The sequence below is a fragment of the Hyperoodon ampullatus genome, assembly GCF_949752795.1.
Source record: "Hyperoodon ampullatus genome assembly, chromosome: 3".
Lineage (NCBI taxonomy): Eukaryota > Metazoa > Chordata > Mammalia > Artiodactyla > Ziphiidae > Hyperoodon > Hyperoodon ampullatus.
In genome coordinates this window covers 151,191,230-151,208,275 of record NC_136916.1, presented here as the reverse complement: position 1 = coordinate 151,208,275, position 17,046 = coordinate 151,191,230, and the positions used below count along the sequence as shown (strand labels likewise).

General features: G+C 43.5%; 1 protein-coding gene across 1 annotated transcript in view; it reads left to right on the top strand.

Annotated features, from left to right (window-relative positions):
- HEATR4 (HEAT repeat containing 4) overlaps window positions 1-17,046 on the top strand; it is a gene marked incomplete at its 3' end in the record, with an annotated part of 35,154 nt that overhangs the window by 3,012 nt on the left and 15,096 nt on the right. Inside the window, 13 exon segments of the mRNA XM_079700228.1 lie at window positions 48-78; window positions 80-111; window positions 1,416-1,619; window positions 2,967-3,110; window positions 7,190-7,369; window positions 8,249-8,409; window positions 9,054-9,158; window positions 11,507-11,625; window positions 12,331-12,511; window positions 13,076-13,145; window positions 14,006-14,195; window positions 14,877-14,955; window positions 16,289-16,448. Of these exon segments, the coding sequence (XP_079556354.1) occupies window positions 48-78; window positions 80-111; window positions 1,416-1,619; window positions 2,967-3,110; window positions 7,190-7,369; window positions 8,249-8,409; window positions 9,054-9,158; window positions 11,507-11,625; window positions 12,331-12,511; window positions 13,076-13,145; window positions 14,006-14,195; window positions 14,877-14,955; window positions 16,289-16,448 (1,656 nt within the window).

Below are 17,046 nucleotides of genomic sequence, written 5' to 3'. Positions count from 1 at the left end.
AGAGGAAGGAGGCGGGTTCTAGGGACTCATTATTTATCTGTTCACAGATAAAGTCCAGATCATCCACCAGATTGGTGCAAAGGTGGACTTCCCAGCCAGTTCCTGAACCATGTAAGCAGGAAGCTGATAATGGGGGTAAAGGTGGAAGTGGGGTTAGTTCTTTAAGGCCCCTGTTTCATAGGCTGGGACACCACCAGCATCTAGGGGAGTCCCTTCCTACTAACTAAAAATAATCTCATAAAATTATAAAATACTAATTGTAACAGGAAAAGCCTTTGTGGCCCATTCAGCTGAAATGAGACGGAACTTAGTTGTAACCAAGTGGTTTAGGGCCAGTAATTCCTAATAAGACAGATCCCACCTTAATGCTTCCAAAGGAAGTACATCAAACCCCTGATCTAGCACTCTGCCCTTTTTCCTTGGGCTGGCTCTACCCTCCCACTCCATTCTCAGGCCCATACCTGCTTCAGGCCCTAGAATCAACCTGTGTTTCAAATTTCTGTTTCATGAGTACATCATCCTTCATTCTGTAAGTTAGGTAAGGTAGAGGGAAAGGAGTTAACCAAGAAATAAACTTATGAAACAAAATGTGCCCATCCTCCAGAGACTATGTCTCCATTCCCCATGACTCTTTTTTTTGCAATGTCACCGTTCAGATGGGCCCGCTGGTGTGCAGAAACTAGCAGCAGTAGTGAAACATTCTTTTTCCCACCAGCCCCAAACCTCTGTCTCTAGTGCCGCCTGGCTCTAGAGGCAATAGCCACTAAAGCAGAGGAGGTGCTAATGACAGCAGGTGTGGGCAGCTTCCACGAAACTCACACAGCCTCCTCCTTTGTTGAGGGCTACGATTATAAAGCAGTGAAGAAAGCAAGTAGCAAAGCCTTGGGTTGGGTCTTGGCCAAGTCACCTTCCAGGGCTTCAGCTGCCTCATTAAAACTGAGACACTAGTCATTCCTACAGCAAGGCACTTGTAAACACTTAGCAGCTTATAGCACCATTCCTCCTCCCAAATTAAAAACATTAAAAAGAAAACTTAATAAATTAGGAATTAATGGCCAATTAGATTCTACTTTAAATGGCAATATATCAAATATTGAATTTTATAAGCAAACGTTGTTACATATAAACATTTATATTCCTAAAGATTTATTAAACTTATAAAAAGGCTTATATGTATCTCAACTTTTCTTCCCCAAATTTCTCTGCCCCATCATCATGGCTTTATCATGTTTGTAGTCAGGACTTTTCATAACTCCCTGTGGGACTTGTACTCAGTTTCCTACATAATCACAGGAAAGTTGGCTCTTGACAGTTTTGTTTTGCCTTAGTGCTAGCCAGGAATAGAAATGTGATGCTGTCTGGGAACACACGCTTATGGCAGTGGGCAGAATACCTCATACTGCTGCCCCGCACAGCTTGCAGGCCTGTGAAAGGAGCCATGCGCTGGACAGCTTTGCCCATACCGGCCAAGGATCTGCTGCTGCAGGTGGGTGAGGAGGACATGCCCATGAAGAGCAGGAGAATGAAGAAGCAGGCAGAGTCACTGAAGGAGAATGTGACTTGGGAACTGATGGTCCTGCGGAGGATGCTGCAGGAATGGAAGATGGCCTGGGCTCTAAGTGAGTGAAGGGGGTGGGGCGGGCGGGGGTCCTGACATTTCAGCATGTTATTTGTGAAGGAGGAGGTTCTCACCTTGGACTAGTGTTTCTCAATCTTTGAAAATCCATCCCTCTCTTGTGAGACATAAAAATCTGGTTGCCTCATCAAGGTTAGACTAGATAAGAGCTTTTCACACAATGACAGTTGCATTTATCTAGATACTTTTTGCATGGGCAGGTTTTACATCAGTAATTTGTGGAAACTCACTATGCTGAGAACTCTTCACAGGCAGAGACCCTATCTTACTGACCTCTGAAACTTTACACTCAATAAATGATGCATGAAAGAAAGGGTGAAATGTGCTGCCCAAGCAATGGAAATGCAGTGATCAAAAGAAACTTCAGTTGGCTGTGGTATATACAACCCTTTTCCAAAATTCATTTGTAAATTTGGGATTATCATATATTTACTTTGCCTTCAGCGATACGGGAATAGAAGGCTGAGTGCCTGGGACAGAGGAAGGGCCCAGCAAGGAGTGTTGAAAGCTGCAAGATTTGAGGACTCAAGGGCTGCTGGCTTTCAGAACATGAAAAACTAGTTTAGTTAGTGCAGGAAAAAGAGAGGTGATCCATCACATAAACTGGTTCAGGTAAACAAAAAAAGAGTTGAAAAAGAGATTCTGAGTAAAAGCTACCAGTAGGGAGCACCTACAGGTGGTGGGAGCACTAAAATAAAAGTTCCAAAGCTACAAAGAGAGCAGTTAGCAATAAAAGGAAGAAGCCCTTGAAAGCCAGATGGAAGAGCCCTAGAAGTCAAGGAAACCTAATGATAACCACAATCATTAACATGTGAGCCCTTATTATCTTGCAGGCATTTTGCTAAACACTTTGTCCAGTTAACTCATTTAACACTCAACGTAACTCAATACAATGGGTTCCAGCATTATTCTCATCTTACAAATGAGAAATCTCAAGCCCAGTGAGGTTAAGTAACTTGTCCAAGGTCACATAGCTAGTAACTGTGATTCCAAACCAAGTATGTCTGACGACAAAGTACCCTTAATTGCTATGTTTTATTGTACCTAACTATTTACCAGATGATAACAATAAAGAGTTATTTAAGCCAAAAAAAAAAAAAGAATATAGGATGGGATTAGGAGTTTTGTTTGGGAACTACCTAAGAGGGTACATGGATCATCAGAGAAATAACTCCCCTCAGGACAGGACTCCACCTCTGGAGCCCTTTATTCTTCTGAGCTGTTTTGCTTGAATTGTCCTAGGGGAAGGGGACTTCTTGTCACCTGCCTGAAGCACAATGTCTAGCCCTAACCAGGTGGTTCTCTTCTGATTTTCCTCCTCATGGTACAGTCATCGAGTGGCACCATAAGACAATAGAGGGCCTGCTGCAGAGCTTGGTGGACATCCATGATGGCATCCGCATCCAAGCCATCATCACTTGTGCCACAGCTGCTTTAGAACGGCCCCGTATTGCCATCAGCCAGGGGGACTCAGGTGAGAGCCAGAACTGGACTGCTTGAGAATATAAGCAATTCACAGAGCCATAGACATTATGAACTGGTGCAGACCCTGAAGCTTATCTGAGGTCATTTCACAAAATGGAAACCAAGACCCAGAGACTGGCCTGAATATACACAACTTATCAGCAATAGAGATGAATTTTAAATTCCTGACTTCTAGTCTAGTGCTTTTTGCACGAATTTCATCACCCTTTGATGCTCAGTAGCTTACAAGTAAGTTCACATTGTTCTGCCTTGAGAGATCCCATTCGTAATAGCCAAAAAGTATATGTGTATGTGTGTGTGAATGCACACACTTTTCTCCCGACTCCATTTTAGCTCTTCTTTTGACAGCACATCTCAAACTCAACACGTCCCATACTGAACTCATCACCCTCTCCATAGACCCCTCCCTACATTCCACATCGCAATCAGCATCCCCACAATCCATGCAGTGTCTGAGCTAGGACCCTGGGAGTCATCCTGGATATAATCTTTCCTCTTCCCACAACCAATCGACCAATAAATTCTACAGATTCTGCTTCCTAAACATTTTTTTATTACGAAAGAAATATAAAGTGTCATTATCAGTCAACACAGAGGAGTATAAAAAGAGGTGGGACTTCCCTGGCGGCTCAGTGGTTAAGAATCTGCCTGCCAGTGCAGGGGACATGGGTTAGATCCCTCGTCCAGGAAGATCCCACATGCCACAGAGGAACTAAGCCCCTGCACCACAAATACTGAGCCTGTGCTCTAGAGTCCGCAAGCCACAATTACTGAGCCCACGCAACTACTGAAGCCCATGCACCTAGAGCCCCTGCTCCACAACAAGAGAAGCCACCACAATGAGAAGCCCTCGCACCGCAACGAAGAGTAGCCCCTGCTCGCCACAACTAGAGAAAGCCCGCATGCAGCAACGAAGACCCAGCGCAGACAAAAAAATTTAAAAAAAAAAGAGGTGATTACCTTCCCCCAACTCACTTCCCAGTCCCAATCCCACCCCCATGCCATTCCCCAGGGTAATTAATGTTTAGTTTGGCATTCCACCATTTTCCCTATGCTTTTACAAACATATGCCCACATACATGTGAGCTTTTCTATTTATTACAAAAATGAGTGTTGAATTTTACCAGCCATTTTCTAGTTTCTTCTCCTTTAATTTGTGGATATAATGAATTCTGTTGTTAAACTCTTAGAAAAAATCCTAATGGATCTTTCTTTTACTATTCCACTGGGTTTGATTTGTTAATATTTTAGAATGTTTTACTACATTTGTAAGTGAAATCGGTGGTTTTGTGTTTATTTATACTATCTTTATCAAGTTTTAGTTTTTACTAGCCTTGTAAAATGAATTAAGGACTTGGCCATTTTTCCCAATGGTCTGTAATCTTTTGAAAAAGAAATGTCAATAGTTTTTTCTTTGCTAGCAATAAGCAGTTAAAAAGGAAAATTTCCCATCTACAAGAGCCAGAACTGTAATCTACCAAGGAGCTGGCTTAACAAGACACAGGACCCAGACGACAGAAACTATAAAATGCTGCTGAAAGGACATAAAACCAACTGACTCTTACTAACCCCCAAGTGCCCTCTCAGATACCACCTTTTGTGAGAAGCCTGGGCTGATACTTCTTCCTTCTCTGCTGATGGTAGCATCCTGTTAAAATTTTTTTAAATTTATTTTTATTTTTGGCTGCGCTGGGTCTTCGTTGCTGCGTGAGGTCTTTCTCTAGATGCAGCAAGCGGGGGCTACTCTTTGCTGCGGTGCGCAGGCTTCTCATTGCGGTGGCTTCTCTTGTGGAGCGTGGGCTCTAGGCGCATGGGCTTCAGTAGTTGCAGCATGCAGGCTTCAGTAGTTGCAGTGTGTGGGCTCAGTAGTTGTGGCACAGGGGCTTAGTTGCTCCACGGCATGTGGGATCTTCCCGGACAAGGGATTGAACCTGTGTCCCCTGCACTGGCAGGCAGATTCTTAACCACTGCACCACCAGGGAAGTCCGGTAGCATCCTGATATTATTCTGCCCTAGTGTTTATTATTCTGTCATAATTGTCTGTTTACTTTTCTGCCATCTCTACCAAACAAGGAATTTCTTAGAGGTGGGAAGTAATTTTATCTCTACAAAGTTGTCAGGTTTTTAAAGTTTCATTTCACTTATTTCCTGTCTTCTGAGTTCCAGATACGGGCATTTTAACTCCAGGTTTTCAAATTTGCTGCTCCCTCTGCTGGGAAACTCTACCTCTCCCTCTTCACCTGATTAACTTCTAGACATGCCCTTCAATTTTCAGCTAAGGTATCACTTCCTCTGAGGAGTCTTCCCTGCCCCACCACCCAGACTTGGTTTGATGTCCCTGCTAATATGCTTCCACATGTACACATTCTTTATTTTATTTATTTATTTATTTATTTTTTGCGGTACGCGGGCCTCTCACTGCTGTGGCCTCTCCCGCTGCAGAGCACAGGCTCCGGACGTGCAGGCCCAGCGGCCATGGCTCACGGGCCCAGCCGCTCTGCGGCATGTGGGATCCTCCCGGATCGGGGCACGAACCCGCATCCCCTACATCGGCAGGCGGACTCTCAACCACTGCGCCACCAGGGAAGCCCACACATTCTTTATTTTAAACGCTTATTTCCTTGGGTATTAAATGGGATGATGTGTGTTAGTGCCTGGTACATAGAGAAAACCTTCAATAGGTGGCAAGAGATTATCTTATCCCCAAATCTTCCACATACATTAGAGAACACCTTTGTCATTCCCTTTCATGTGATCCCTTTCCTGGGTGTCTAGATTTTGATTTGTCTTGTTTCCTCCCCACAACTTCCCAAAGAAAATTATCTTACTCATTATTTCTTGAAATAATTGACTTCTATCTGTTCCCCTGAAATGCACATATTTCCACCTAGCCCATTCTTAACAGATGGCACAGTGGCCCACAGTAGTAGCAAAAAGGACAGATTAGAAATTCTAAAACCTGAGCTATAGAACTAGCTCTGCCACATCTTGGGAAGTCAGTTAACCTCTCTGAACTTCAAATTCCTTATCTATAAAATGAAACTAGTTGTGGACAAAAGGTTAACAAAACGCTTTCCCCTCTTACTTGAGAAATGAGTTTTAGTTAAATGCCTACCTGTTGTCCCGATAACCTGATAAGGATAGGAACTATCTTTGTAGGCAACATTGCTTATGATAAAAATGAACCCTGACTGATAAATTACATCTGGACTGGGAAGAACTGTAAGTGAAATATACACGCCTGAAGGAGGCACCATCCTCTGGGCTCCCACGAATGCTGTAACTTGTCAAAGCATGCCCTTTGAGGACCCTGGAGTTATATCTATGGAGTTGTTATATAAAAGAGATAATAACTCTGGTGGAACATAAGACACATACATACCTGGGGATCGATTCCATGCTCCTGCGCTGTCCCCAGAAGGCTCCATGGAACGCTAGACAAACCACCTCAAGAACTCTTGCCAAAAGGAACACCTGATGCTGTCCTGTTGGCAAACTATGCTTCCATCCTATTTCCTTCCAAAGATTAGTGCCATGTGTGGCCTATGATAGTCTTGTGAGACTATTTAGTTAAACCTGAAAGGACTCCTGCAATACACATATTTCAGGTGAGCTCTGCAATCATACGTGCCTTGCCTACTTCAATGAGGGTTAGAAGACTGAATGAGATAATGAATATGAAACACTATATAAGCAGCAAAGCATTACCTAAATATATTTGCTATTATTATTAAAAATACAAAAATATATAAATAGGTTGATTTTCATCACTAAAACTAATGGTGATGGTCACCATAGCCTAGCTGGAAACATTCTCCTTTGGCTTAAATACAGCTCTGTAGAGGCCAGATGATAAAGGATTGGGAACAGGAATACCCAGCACAAAAGTCAGCCTTAAAATCCTGCCCATTGTAGGGGCTCAGCTAAACTCTAATTATATTAAGAAGCAGTAAGCATCTGCAACTGAGCCTGAGGTTGGCCACCATGTGACTAGAGGAAAAAGCTGTGTTTCAGAGAAAAGCAAAGGGGCTAGCTAGCACCCTCTTACTGGCTTTCTTTTGATCACAGACAAGGAAACCGTCAAAGCTCCATCTATCCAGGACTTGCCAGAGGTTCTACAGCCCCCGCTAAAGGCTGCTCTTTGTGACAAGAATGCCAATGTGCGGATGGCAGCAGCAGTATGCCAATATGCCATACAGTCACATAATCTTCTTGCCCGGGAAATCATGCAGACTGCCCTTTTGAAGGGTGAGTAACTCCTTGTAACTTCTGACCTGGAAGTATGGGGTAAAGAGAGGACATCTCACCATCAGCTTTTCCTAATTCTTTCCTCTCCACCATCATGCTCTATGATGTCTACTGTATTGGGTCTGGGCTTCCATTAGATACTCAGAGATTTGTTCTTCCCAGGTACTTTACAAAATAGGTATACTGCCACCTAGTGGTACCTGGGCTAAACGTTTCATAGGTGCATTTGAACAGAAACCATGTCCCCTTTCATACAACCAGATTTCCAATTGAAAAGATAATGTAATAATATTAAAGAATAGGTTCTAAAAATTTTTTAAATCACCACTTGAACACATCTTGCTTCCATTTTTGCACATTAACTTACAGGCATTGTCCACAAGCATTGTTGGAGTAATACAAGCAAAAAGGTTCTGTCAGATGATAGGCCCAAGGTGCCCAAATGCTGTCTGAAAGATGTACCTGCTCCTTGCGTGGCGGCAGGGGTGGAGGACAACTGGCTGACCAGTTTGGCCTTCGGCATGGAGATACTCAACAATTTAACTCGTCTGTCTTAAGAAAGCCTCCACTCCAGACTTCCCAATCTCTAGTGAGAGGGACAACTGTATCTCTCACCCAGGCTGGAAGTGCCTTCCTGCTGTTACCTAACAAAAACATATTAGGATTTGACTTTTCAGGTTAAGATTTTCAGTCTATATTTAGAACCTTGATACAATCCATTTAAATGTGATTTAAATAAGGGATTGAATTTCGAGACAGGGGGCAGAGGGAAGTGAGATATCAGGCAGGTAGCAGCCTTGTGTACCAACCCAAAGGCTGCTCTCTCTGTGGGGAGAAGAGACCGCCATTCTGGACTCCTTTTTCACCCCACTGTGGCAGGTAATAGCGTGGACAGCTGGGCTGCAGCTCAGTGCCTGGCTCTGGAAGGTGCTGCCACTTACCCCGTGATTAAGAGGATCCTCCATCAGCTGTTTAACAAGAAGAATGAGGACACTGAGCAACAGTCTTGTATGCTCCTGAGCCATCTAAGTGGGAAGACAGTATGTGTCCATTACAGGGTCAGAGAAAGAAACCGAGTTTGGGGGGAACAATTGGGTCTTTGAGGTCGGCCCATGGAAGGAACTGAAAATGCAGGTGGTTGGGTAGGGACAATCTCAAGCACAGGTAAAACCGGACTAAGTGTGGGTGAACCGGGGTGTATACAAGGAAACGTGACAACAGCTAGCTGAGAAAGGTGAGAAAAGTAGGCGGCAGATGGTTTCTAACTTTGTAGGCAAGAAAAGTTGTGCTATGCAGAATTTGCTTCTGCTAGAAGTTTACCATTGAAAACCACACAGACCTACAATTCTGTTTACTTCCAGTAGAAATGTGAAACTCACAGATTGAGGCATATACAAATCATTTTAGGGGGAAAGATAGTTAAATTAAGAAGAGAAGGTCCCAGGAATTTTCTGTTCAGATTACTAAATCTGTATTTTGTTCCCTGATTTGTTCCCCAGAAATCAGTTGGCTTGGATGGAAGAGTGCCCCACTGTAAACCCACTCTTTCCTTTGCTAGCAACGGGCATCTCATGTGTTTGTGACATTAACTATGCTGGATGCCAGGTTAGGATATAACTTCTTCAAGGTCCCAGCATCTCTAAAAGTGATCATGGATATCCATACACGTCTTCCATTTCCTCAGACCCTGATACATACCATGCTTGCCGTGGAGCTGAATAGCTATCAATGGAAAGACCGGATTGTAGCCTGCCGAGCTCTCTCCCAGATTGGTGGAAATGTCAGTGTGGTAAGCCTTCTCTCCCTGTGTTTCCAGGACAGAAAGTCTAAGCAAAACTGAGCTAGGGAGCTCTTCCACTTTTTGCTGCTATCTAGTATCCCATTCTTGCCAAACAGATCTCTGTTCCCATATTGCTACCTCTTACTCCTAACCCAGAATCCTCTTCAAATGCCAGCATATCGTTCTATTACTTAAGCCACTGCTTCTCAGCCTGGTGGCAGTCCACAAACTGTTTGTAACCTACCTACAATGAAGTAAGCAAGAAAAAAAAAAAGAGAAAAGTTTAGAAACTTTTATAGTAATTTGGCATTGCCTCCACATCAAGGTACTTTATAAGTATCAGTCAATACTGTCCCTACTTTCAAAAACGTGACATTAGAGTTAGAGTAACAAGACTAACATACACAAATGATTCAAGAACAAGTGATAAATGTAATGTACTCAAAGCTTTTCAGAGAGAGATTAGTGTGGGCTGAACCTATCCGTTAAAGTTCTGTGAAGGAAGGAGTGTGGGTCAGCTGAGCAAGACTTGGGACAGAACTGAAAAAAAGACTTCCAGGCATGGGAAACCGTGACCATCATTTAGGCTTTCACCTGACCTCCTTCTTGCCATTATTTTAAAATCAACTTCAGCTGTCCAAATGGGACTTTTCCCTTCTTCCTATGTGCCACTGTCTTTTCCTTATAACACTGAGTAACTCCAAAATGGCCAGGACACTGCCATTCCCACGAGAAGAGAGCACCCTCCATCTTGACCCTCACATTTTGATGTGGGAAGCACAAAACCTGGCCATTCAGTGTAATCAGTATAATTCTCGTCTGGGTTAATTCTGCCTCGACTGCCATAGTAGTACCCTGCTGCTAAAGTCCTGGACCAGCAGCATAGGTATCACCTGGGAGCTTGCTGGAAGTGAAAAATCTCACCTCTGGTCAATTCAATCAGAACCTGCATTTAACAATACCATTTTCACAACATCTGATTAATTTGCACATTCACCTCCTCAGCACTTGTTACTCAGGATGGCCAACTGAAAATAAAAAGCCGGGCTTCCCTGGTGGCGCAGTGGTTGAGAGTCCGCCTGCCGATGTAGGGGACACGGGTTCGTGCCCCGGTCTGGGAAGATCCCACATGCTGCAGAGCGGCTGGGCCCGTGAGCCATGGCCGCTGAGCCTACGCGTCCGGAGCCTGTGCTCCGCAACGGGAGAGGCCACAACAGTGAGAGGCCCGCATACCGCAAAAAAAAAAAAAAAAAAAGACATGAAAATGAAAAGCCATGCAGAGCAAGCAGGGGGCGGGGTAAAGATGAGAACTTCACATCAGACTGCTGGGGTTAAGCAATAATGTCCATCAGTCCTTTCACTCATTCAGTAAGCAAGCAGTTTCTGACCACATCCTACATGCTGGGCAGCATGCTACCATTGGGGATGCAAAGATAACACATCTTGGTAAATGTTACATGTAAATAGCTATAACAGAAGTAGCTGTAAAGTAGTATGGGGATTTCCTATTGCTTACAGAAGGCAGAGGAGAGTTCACTGAGGAGATGCTTTTTGAGTTCAATCCTAAAAGAAGAGGAAAACATCAGGTATCAGATAGGGGTGGAAAAGGGAGATGTTTCAGGCAGGGAGAATAGCTTTGGGCACATTACATAATCACCAACTAGTAATCTTCGTCCCTTCCCCTTTGAGAGACGTACTAACACATAGGGTGGCCAACTGTCCTAGCTTGTCCAGTACATAGGACTTTGAGTACTAAACCCAGGAAAAGTCCCAGGCAAATTGGAATGAGTTGGTCACCCTACTAATGTATCACTTTCAAATTTTAAGAGTCTCAAGTACAGATTATGCTGGCCCCGATATAATATAGTAGTTTAAAGCACGAGCTTCGGGCTTCCCTGGTGGTGCAGTGGGTAAGAATCCACCTGCCAATGCAGGGGACATGGGTTTGAGTCCTGGTCTGGGAAGATCCCACATGCCGCAGAGCAACTAAGCCTGTGCACCACAACTACTGAGCCTGCACTCTAGAGCCCACGAGCCACAACTACTGAAGCCCACATGCAGCTACGAAGACCCAGCACAGCCATAAATAAACAAATAAATAAATATAAATAAATTTATGAATAAATAAAGCATAAGCTCCAAAAACAGGCCTGGGTCTGAGTCCTGGCTCCAGCACTCAACAGGTTAACCTTGGGCAAGAAATCTAAGCCTCCATTCTGTCACCTATAAATGGTAATATCTGCCTTATGGGATTGTTTGAGAGGATTATGTGATGGGTAAGAATACTTATTAGCACAGGGCCAAGTACAAAATTGACTTGGTAATAAATGGTAGCTAATTATTACACCTATGTGTAGGATATGAAACATAAGTTGATCCAGCTGATGTTCAGTGACTGGAATAAGAAAGTGAGACAAGCAGCTGCCCAAGCTCTGGGGCAAATGAGCCTTGGGAAAGAGGTGCATGACACCATCAGGTAAGACCTTGTCAACATGGAGAAAGAAGCTTTTTTATTCTTAAAGTGTTCAGGGAGCCTGGGCTCCAGCCAGCCAGCATTTGTTGAGCTGCTCTGTCTGCTCAGCATTGTATAGATCCCATTGCAGGATTTTTTTTTTAATAAAATAAAACATTAACAGCCCCTACAGACACTAACAATGTGGCTAAGGGAAGAATCATTAATTGAATGCCCACTAGGTGTTAGGCACTGTTTTAGATGTTTGAGAGTTCAAATGTATGACATGATTCTGATTATGCAGGCAGGATACACAAATGCCTAGCAAAGACAAGTTTCATGAAGGATGGGTAAGACTACGTAGGCAGAGAGAAGGCAAGACCTTCCACACCGGGAGCCAAATACAGAAATGAACGTGGCACATGTGAGGGCAGTGGGGAAGAGAACTTGACTGTAGCAAGAGATCCATGTTTAAAGTTTCCTTTATTCAGTCATTCAACATAGTTTAGCACCTAGCATACTTTAGGTAATAGGGATTCAAGTAAATAAAACAGTTGAGGTCTCTCTACCTGGTGAAACTTAATGTGCATAAGGCTAAGTAGGAAAGGGTGGGAATGGATAATGGAGAGCCTACAGAAGTTGGATTTTATCCTGGGGGCACTGGGGGTGGGTGTAAGGAGAGGGACCAAAAGTTTAAGGAGGGAAAATAAAAGCACCTGTGCCTTACAGAGTCAAGCTGGGCCAAGGAAACTTCCAGGAGCGTGTGGAAGCCCTCTCCCTGATTCGTGGGCTCAAGCTCATGACCGCCAAACTTCTCCCAAGCTTCCTGAACTGCTTCTCTGATGACTTCACGGCAGTTCGGCAGGCAGCTTGCTTGGCTGCTGGTGCCCTGCAGATCCATGATAATATGGTGAGTCAAGGAAACATGTACCCATCTTACCTGATTAACCCAAGAGGGCATTACCCTGTGCTTCATTCGTACATAGTATACTCACCATTCTGTGGGGACACAGAATGAGAGATCAGAACCGGGAAGGTGAGGAGATATACAGGCCACAACAACAGTTAGGACCACACTTAGCTCCAAGCCAGCCTAGACTTCATTTTAGAGCACACCCCTGAATCCTGTTCTCACCTCAGTTAACTAGCTTCTCATTACATGGGTGCTGATAGGCTTAGGGATCGACTCCAGTGAATCGAGTTATAATCCCTAGTTATTAGTGGAAAAGCTGATGGAGGTATTCAAAGAAGCCTATATGGCCATAGATCTGTGAGCTGGGAAAATCAATCTACAGATAGGAGATAAGAACACTATGCGCCTAAGCCAGTACTTCTGGCTCCAGCTCATTTTTTCACTAGATTTGATAGAAGGCCACTTTTCCAGTTAAAGCACATTTAGACAAGAGGGGTCCCTGTCTCTGGTTCATTCTTGCTCTGATTCTCTCCACTCAGCACTGCCTTTTATCCATCCCAGGTCCTTGAATGCCTTCTGAATCTCATACAGAGAGATCCCTGCTGGAAAATCAAGGCCTTTGCCATTCAAGGTATTACAGGAGTGGCCCCAGCTCCTCAACCTCTAATCCCTTCCTGTATTTTAGTATAGATGATCCCCAGAATCTCTTTAGGAAGAAAGTAGAGTGTAAGGGAGGGGATAATCACAGCTTCTCAGAAGTTCCTTGCCTGAGAAATTAAAGATTATTTTTTTGTTCTTTTTAATTTTTAGTTAAGGCGTCTAGGTCTATGTCAAATGCATTAAGGCAAAGGGCTGACAGGACAATCCCTGCCAACAGAATTAGGTATGAGTTCCAAGTAGGTATCCACTGTTGGATATACTTGCTTTCCCTGGAGGTTTCAACCATAGGACTCTGTAAAAGTCAGACCAGATTCAAGACTGCTACAAACCTAAAATTCTGCCCTCAAATTTCCTAGAGTTTCTTTTTAGGGATTTTTGGCATTGTTTCTCTCTGACAGCCTGGCAGGTCCCTATAAGAATCAGCCCTGGGTTAAGCTGCGAAGTAATTGTGCCTTCTTTCCCCGTTACCCTGCCTTGACTAGGTTGGTCTTCTGAGTTATCTATCCCATATCTCATTCCTAGATAAATAGGTAAATTAGTATATTCTCACATCCTAATGGACAAGGATGGCATGGAATACCCCCCTTCTGGGAATTCTCTGGGGATAATGTCCTATTCTAACCCATTCCTAAAATTCTAATGGTAATTGTCATCCAAAAGGGACGGTAAAGACAAAATACTTAGTTTAGTATTTGCAATATTTAATTTAGCAAGTGGTTGCCTATACCTTATTATTATTATTATTTATTAATAAGGCCATTTCTGGATGCTAGGATATAGCAAGCTCAATCTTAAGTGACAGTGGAACACGCTGCCCTCTAATCTCTGCAGCTTTGGGACAAATTGGCCACGTGAGTCCCCAACTGACAGACCTCCTGCTCTGGGCTATCCACTATGAAGTATCACCCGGTGTACGACTAGAGGCTTGCCGCAGCATCCTAGCCCTCAAACTTCAAGGAGACAAAGTCAGGGACACCTTCCTAGACGTGCTGCTCCTAGAGAACCATGATGCTGTTCTAAAGTAAGCACTAACCCTCTGGTTCCTGCCATGACCTCTTGTACTGCCAACTCTCCCACCCTTGTTAACAGAGTATGTGCCTGCCTTTCCAGGCTGCTTAATGGCTGTAAAAAGCACAGGCTCACCTGGGCCATTCATCTACTTAGCAAGTGGGTAACAAAAAAACTGGCCTGAATTAGATTAAAAGTCAAGCTCATGTAGTTTATGTACTTGTTCATCATCCCAGGTGGGTTTTTTTATTCAACTTACATTTATCAAGTGCCTACTTAGTGACAATAGGCTTTAGCGTCAAAAAGACCAGGATCTGAACCCCAGCTCAGACATGTTCTAGCTTTGTGAGTCTGGGTAAGTTACTTAAATTCTCTGAGCCCATTTTTTCATGTATCAAATGCAGACGGCAGTCTGCCTTATGGGTCTGTGGTGATGATTAATGAGATAACATGTTAGTACCTGTCATAAAGGTGTTCAATAAATAATATCTACTAGTACCTTCAAGTATATCATCTCAAAAACTACAGAACACCCCTACAAGCTAAGCATCATACGATTTTTGAAAATAAAGCTCAGCAAAACTGCAGTTAGGATTGGAACTTAGGATTCTTGTCTGATTCCAAGTCCTGTATTTTCCACCTCCATGCTTTAAGGATAGGAAGAACAACCTAAGAAGTCCTTCTTACCTTTCAGAGAAATTCATCATGCAATGAAGATACTCAACTTAGAAAATGAAGGAAACCAAGAAATGCTTCAGAAGATCAAGAACAGGGTAGATAAGTACAAGCTATGTTTTCAAGAAAAAATTCAGGGCTCTCAAGAGTTCCTCAGGCCCCTTTTTCCCCCTAAGCATGTACGTACCCTCTTCCCCAACACAGAAATACTTTCTATAGCCCCAGATACAATATCTCACTTGAAGATACAAAATACATCTGTGCAAGATAGGATTATAAAATCCTACTAGTAAAAAGTAAAACAAAGCAAAAATCCCCTTAGTCCTATCAAGTAGCCCTCAAAATCAGTTGTTTCTGACATATTGTTTCCTTTCCTTCCCTTTTTTTCCCCACCATCCTCTAAACCCAAGTTCTTTCTTTTTTGCAGATAGGCATAAAGAAGGAATGAGGGACTGGAATAGGCACCCTAGATTTTTTTTTTTTTAATTAATTTTTTTTGGCTGCGTTAGTTCTTCGTTGCTGCACAAGGCTTTCTCTAGTTGCTGCAAGTGGGGGCTACTCTTTGTTGCGGTGCACGGGCTTCTCACTGCGGTGGCTTCTCTTGTTGAGGAGCATGGGCTCTAGGCGCACGGGCTTCAGTAGTTGTGGCTCGCCAGCTCTAGAGCACAGGCTCAGTAGTTGTGGCGCACAGGCTTAGTTGCTCCGTGGCATGTGGGATCTTCCCGGACCAGGGCTCGAACCCATGTCCCCTGCATTGGCAGGCGGATTCTTAACCACTGCGCCACCAGGGAAGTCCCTAGATTTTCTTTTTTCCTTTTAAACTTTCCTTAATTCCTAATCTGGGCTCTTTCACCAAAGGAACTCTAGCTGAATAGGTGGTTCTAATTTTTCAAAGCTGTTAGAGGAGATGAAAAATCAAGGGATGGGCTTCCCTGGTGGCGCAGTGGTTGAGAGTCCGCCTGCCGATGCAGGGGACACGGGTTCGTGCCCCGGTCTGGGAAGATCCCACATGCCGCGGAGCGGCTGGGCCCGTGAGCCATGGCCGCTGGGCCTGTGCGTCCAGAGCCTGTGCTCCGCAACGGGAGAGGCCACAACAGTGAGAGGCCCACATACCGCAAAAAAAAAAAAAAAAGAAAAATCGAGGGAAAAGGACTTTAAAAAGGCAAAAGATTCTTCATATAATTCACAAAACCAATTTCACATCAAGCAAGCATTTCTTAGCAGATTCCTTTCATCATGCCCAAAAAGCTAAAGTAAATTTTTCAATAATAGATGTGAAAAATGTCCAACCAATATCACCAGAGAACAATGTTCTCAGGCATTTACGTACCACCTAATACTAATAAGCATGAGGCAATGCTACTTTATTAACGTTTTTTGATGATTTACAGCCTAGTATAGTTGATTTTTTCAACATTTGTTCTGATTCAGATTCAAACACTAAGCCAAAAGGAACTGTTGATACAGAAAATATTCAAGATTGAGACAGTCATAGGAAAAGTGAAGGAGGAAGCAAAACGTGTTTACATGCAACCCAAACAGGGGCAAAAACCACTGAAATTCCGTACTTTTCTCCAAGAAACTTTTCAGGGTAAGTTTTCTAGGGGTGAATCCTACGCCTTGACTCCTTTAACAAGCCTTTTTCAGGATTGGATGTTTGGGGACTTAGTTGTGAGCCCTGTAGGATGAGAGCCAGGAAAGGACACTTTCTTTTCTTCTTGGCCACCATCCTCTCAGTCCTTCTGTTATCTTTTCCTTGTCCCCCTCCCCCAGGCTCTGATTTGCTATCTGCCCCTTAAAAAAAAAAATGATGTAATTCTATCTGAACCAATTTGAAAGTTAGGTCAAAAAAAAGGACGCCTTAGAAAAACAAAAAACTGCCATGTGTACGACTGGTTAAGCACTCAGAAAAATCCTTGAAGCTTAACCTTGAACAGTAATATTACCTCTGGAAAGTGAGATTATACGTACATCTACGCTTTTGCAACTTTAAGAAAAAACGATTTCATAAAGTTCTCAGCTTTACATAACTCAACCTATCAGTTACGGTGAAAGGATCTTAAAAGTTCCAGATACAACCTAAATGATGAGGTGTAGACATCAAGCTGTACCAAAACATACTTACAAAATCAGTGTGCCCAGGCGCAGCAGCAGCCTCAGGTCATTCAGCCAGCTGCCCACCAGCCACC